At 36.1% G+C, this 2,665-nt stretch overlaps 1 protein-coding gene across 12 annotated transcripts in view; it reads right to left on the reverse strand.

Moving 5' to 3' along the window:
• Positions 1–595: 595 nt before the first annotated feature.
• MEIS2 (Meis homeobox 2) overlaps positions 596–2,665 on the reverse strand; it is a 228,574-nt gene continuing 226,504 nt past the window's right edge. For 8 of the 12 annotated variants that reach the window (XM_081862586.1, XM_081862580.1, XM_081862585.1 and 5 more), the window contains one exon: positions 596–2,017. In XM_081862586.1, the coding sequence (XP_081718712.1) occupies positions 1,731–2,017 (287 nt within the window). In that variant the 3' untranslated portion in view covers positions 596–1,730. The remainder of the gene's footprint in view (positions 2,018–2,665) is intronic. The other 4 variants (XM_081862591.1, XM_081862581.1, XM_081862582.1 and 1 more) reach the window with 1 other exon arrangement.

Below are 2,665 nucleotides of genomic sequence, written 5' to 3' on the forward strand. Positions count from 1 at the left end.
TGGCTGCAATCCTAGGAGCAAGCCTCATTGTAAAACAGTGGAATATACTTCTGATATACATGCATAGGATTGAACTGTAAATATGAACAATCATATGGATATAGTAAATCTATGGCTAAGTTTAATTTTTGTTTAGTAGTTGATTTTTTTTTTTAAATCATTAAATAAAACAAAGTACTCAGGTAATGGTTTGTAGCTGATATATCAGTAGTTAGATCTCTTGCTAAGCTACCCCTAATATTAACAGGTTCATTATACAATCCTGTCCACAGTCAAGCTCTACATTCAAGTCAGCATTGGGCTTGTTGAACTAAAACTCAATTGTTGAGTAGTATGGGATAGAAATGTAAATAAATATACACAGGCTTCCTTTACCACTTATATATAACACACACATTTTTAGCTCTAGACATTAAGCTTACACGTATGTCTGTTCACAGGCTAAGGCATTTATAAAATCACACGTTGCAATCTCTCTTAATCTTTGATGTGTTTTGTTTATATTATTATTGTTAACAAATACAAGTTTTTTATCTCTTCTCCCCAGGAAATAAAGTCTCCTTCTATTAATGATTAAAAACACAAAGGCCTAACAAAAAATCAAAAATGAAATATTTATTACCGCATTTTGTGACTTAACACCTTTTTCTTTAAAACATAACGTCACAGTCCTCATACAAGTATTTTAATGTAAATTTTGACAAAGCTTAAAGGTAACAGCATTTTTTTTTCTAGTGAGGAACACGTGCTGAGAAAGGAAGAATTCATGGACATACAATACCAATTCCACAGCAGATCTGATACTAGCAAAAACATTCTTTTTTTTTCAATTGAGGTAAACACATAGAATATCTAACATGAAACAATTAATAGACCGAACTCTGTACGAAGTTTGTTACAGTATTCTCTTGCTTTTTCCCAAGCTCTGAGTTCATGGTAATGTTCTAGGTTTGGTGCAAAGACCATTAATATCTTCTTTTGTTGAGGAAAGCTGCCCAACCTTCCGATTTGTCTTGTCCCAGGCCAAGGGCTCAGAACTACTAGAAGAAGGCTCCTGCTCTGTCCTTTTAAATTTTCACCGGCAAGCTCTTTGAAAAAAAAGAGTCCAAAAATATCTTGGGCTTATGAAGCACAAACTATAAAAGATCTGTTTGAAACTAAAGGACACATTTATGAAGGAACAAAACCAGGGGATGGCAAGGCCTTCTTGGAACTGTCTTCTGAGTGACGAGAGACCCAGCAAGACTTTAACTTCATCTCCAGGGTAATTCTTTTCTCACTGGCCAAAACAGGTCTGAAATATACTTTCGTCTTTCATGGATAGTGACTTCACTGCTGAACCAAAACAGTCATTCTTTTGGGAACAACACACATAGTGTGGAAAACAAGGATATTTTTTTCTCCTTCTAAAACTATTTGAGGCAACATAACGGAGTGATCAACAGAAATATACAAGTTAACTTAGTTCCTATGTTTATATACTACAGTAGTTATAACTCTTGGAGTCTTTTTTCCCCCCAGAGGATCTTTACATGGACAATAGATTGTTTTCAGTGAGCCCATGATTTCACATTTGTGTTCTTGTTTCCATTGGTCCTCTGTTGTTGATGAAAAATGACAAAAGTAAAAAATAATCACAGCTGTCTGGAATTGTGTATTAAGTGTCAACATCTGGTCAAAGTTCAAAAGTCTTAAAATAGTTTTTTTTTCTTCCCTTGAGTTTCCTTATACTATTGGGCATGAATGTCCATAAGCTGTCCACCAACATTGGGGTCTACAGTATTTAACATGGTGGGGCTCTGTGCTGACATGGTCATTCCAGGATGGGTAGGGGGTCCTCCGTGCATCATCATGGCTGGGTGATGGGGGTGGCTTGGCAAATATGAATGAATAGGGGGTCCATGTCTTAATTGAGTAGGGTGTGGGGTCATCTGGGGAGGAGTGTAACTTGACTGTGTCATACTCATACCCATAGGACCACCCTGAGATATGTAGTCCCCTGGTATGCCTTGCAAACCTAGACAGAAAGGGAAACGAATTAGGTCAGATTCCTGAACATTTTTCCAGTTTCACCCTCCTAAAAAGAACTGAAAAAAACAACAGACACTGCAAATACTCCGTCTAAATTTAGCTGTAGTTTCTTGCCAATGTTTACAGACTTTCAGATTCTAGTTTGCATTTGATCTGAACATTCAGTGGGATAATGCACATAGCTAAACTAAATATTGAGCACAACCAAGTGTCATCAAATGTAAGAATATTTTAAAAATACTAGTAACTGGATTTCTATCATAAATCTGATGTGGATGCATTCTGTAAGCAAAAACCTGTCAACTGAACATAAATATCAGATTTGCTTTTCTTTCGTTATTTTGAAAAATGTAGAACACTCTGTCTTGTCCTTCTTTCATATGCAGAATTTCCATTACATTTTTGCATATGAAACAATAGTTGGGGGGGGGGGGAGAGAATACACCATAAAACCTTGGGAACTCAGACTGCTTTGCACAAGGGAGATCAACATGCATGATTGGGGGCGCATTGTCATTTGTAAATGACAATGCCTACTTATGCCTACTTTTTGTGTACACTTTTTGGGCACATTTATGCAGGCATGTTACCTGTGTTGTAAAAAAAAAAAAAAAAAAAAAAAAAAAAACCTTCT

This window comes from Podarcis erhardii (genome assembly GCF_964252035.2).
Source record: "Podarcis erhardii genome assembly, chromosome: 1".
NCBI lineage: Eukaryota > Metazoa > Chordata > Lepidosauria > Squamata > Lacertidae > Podarcis > Podarcis erhardii.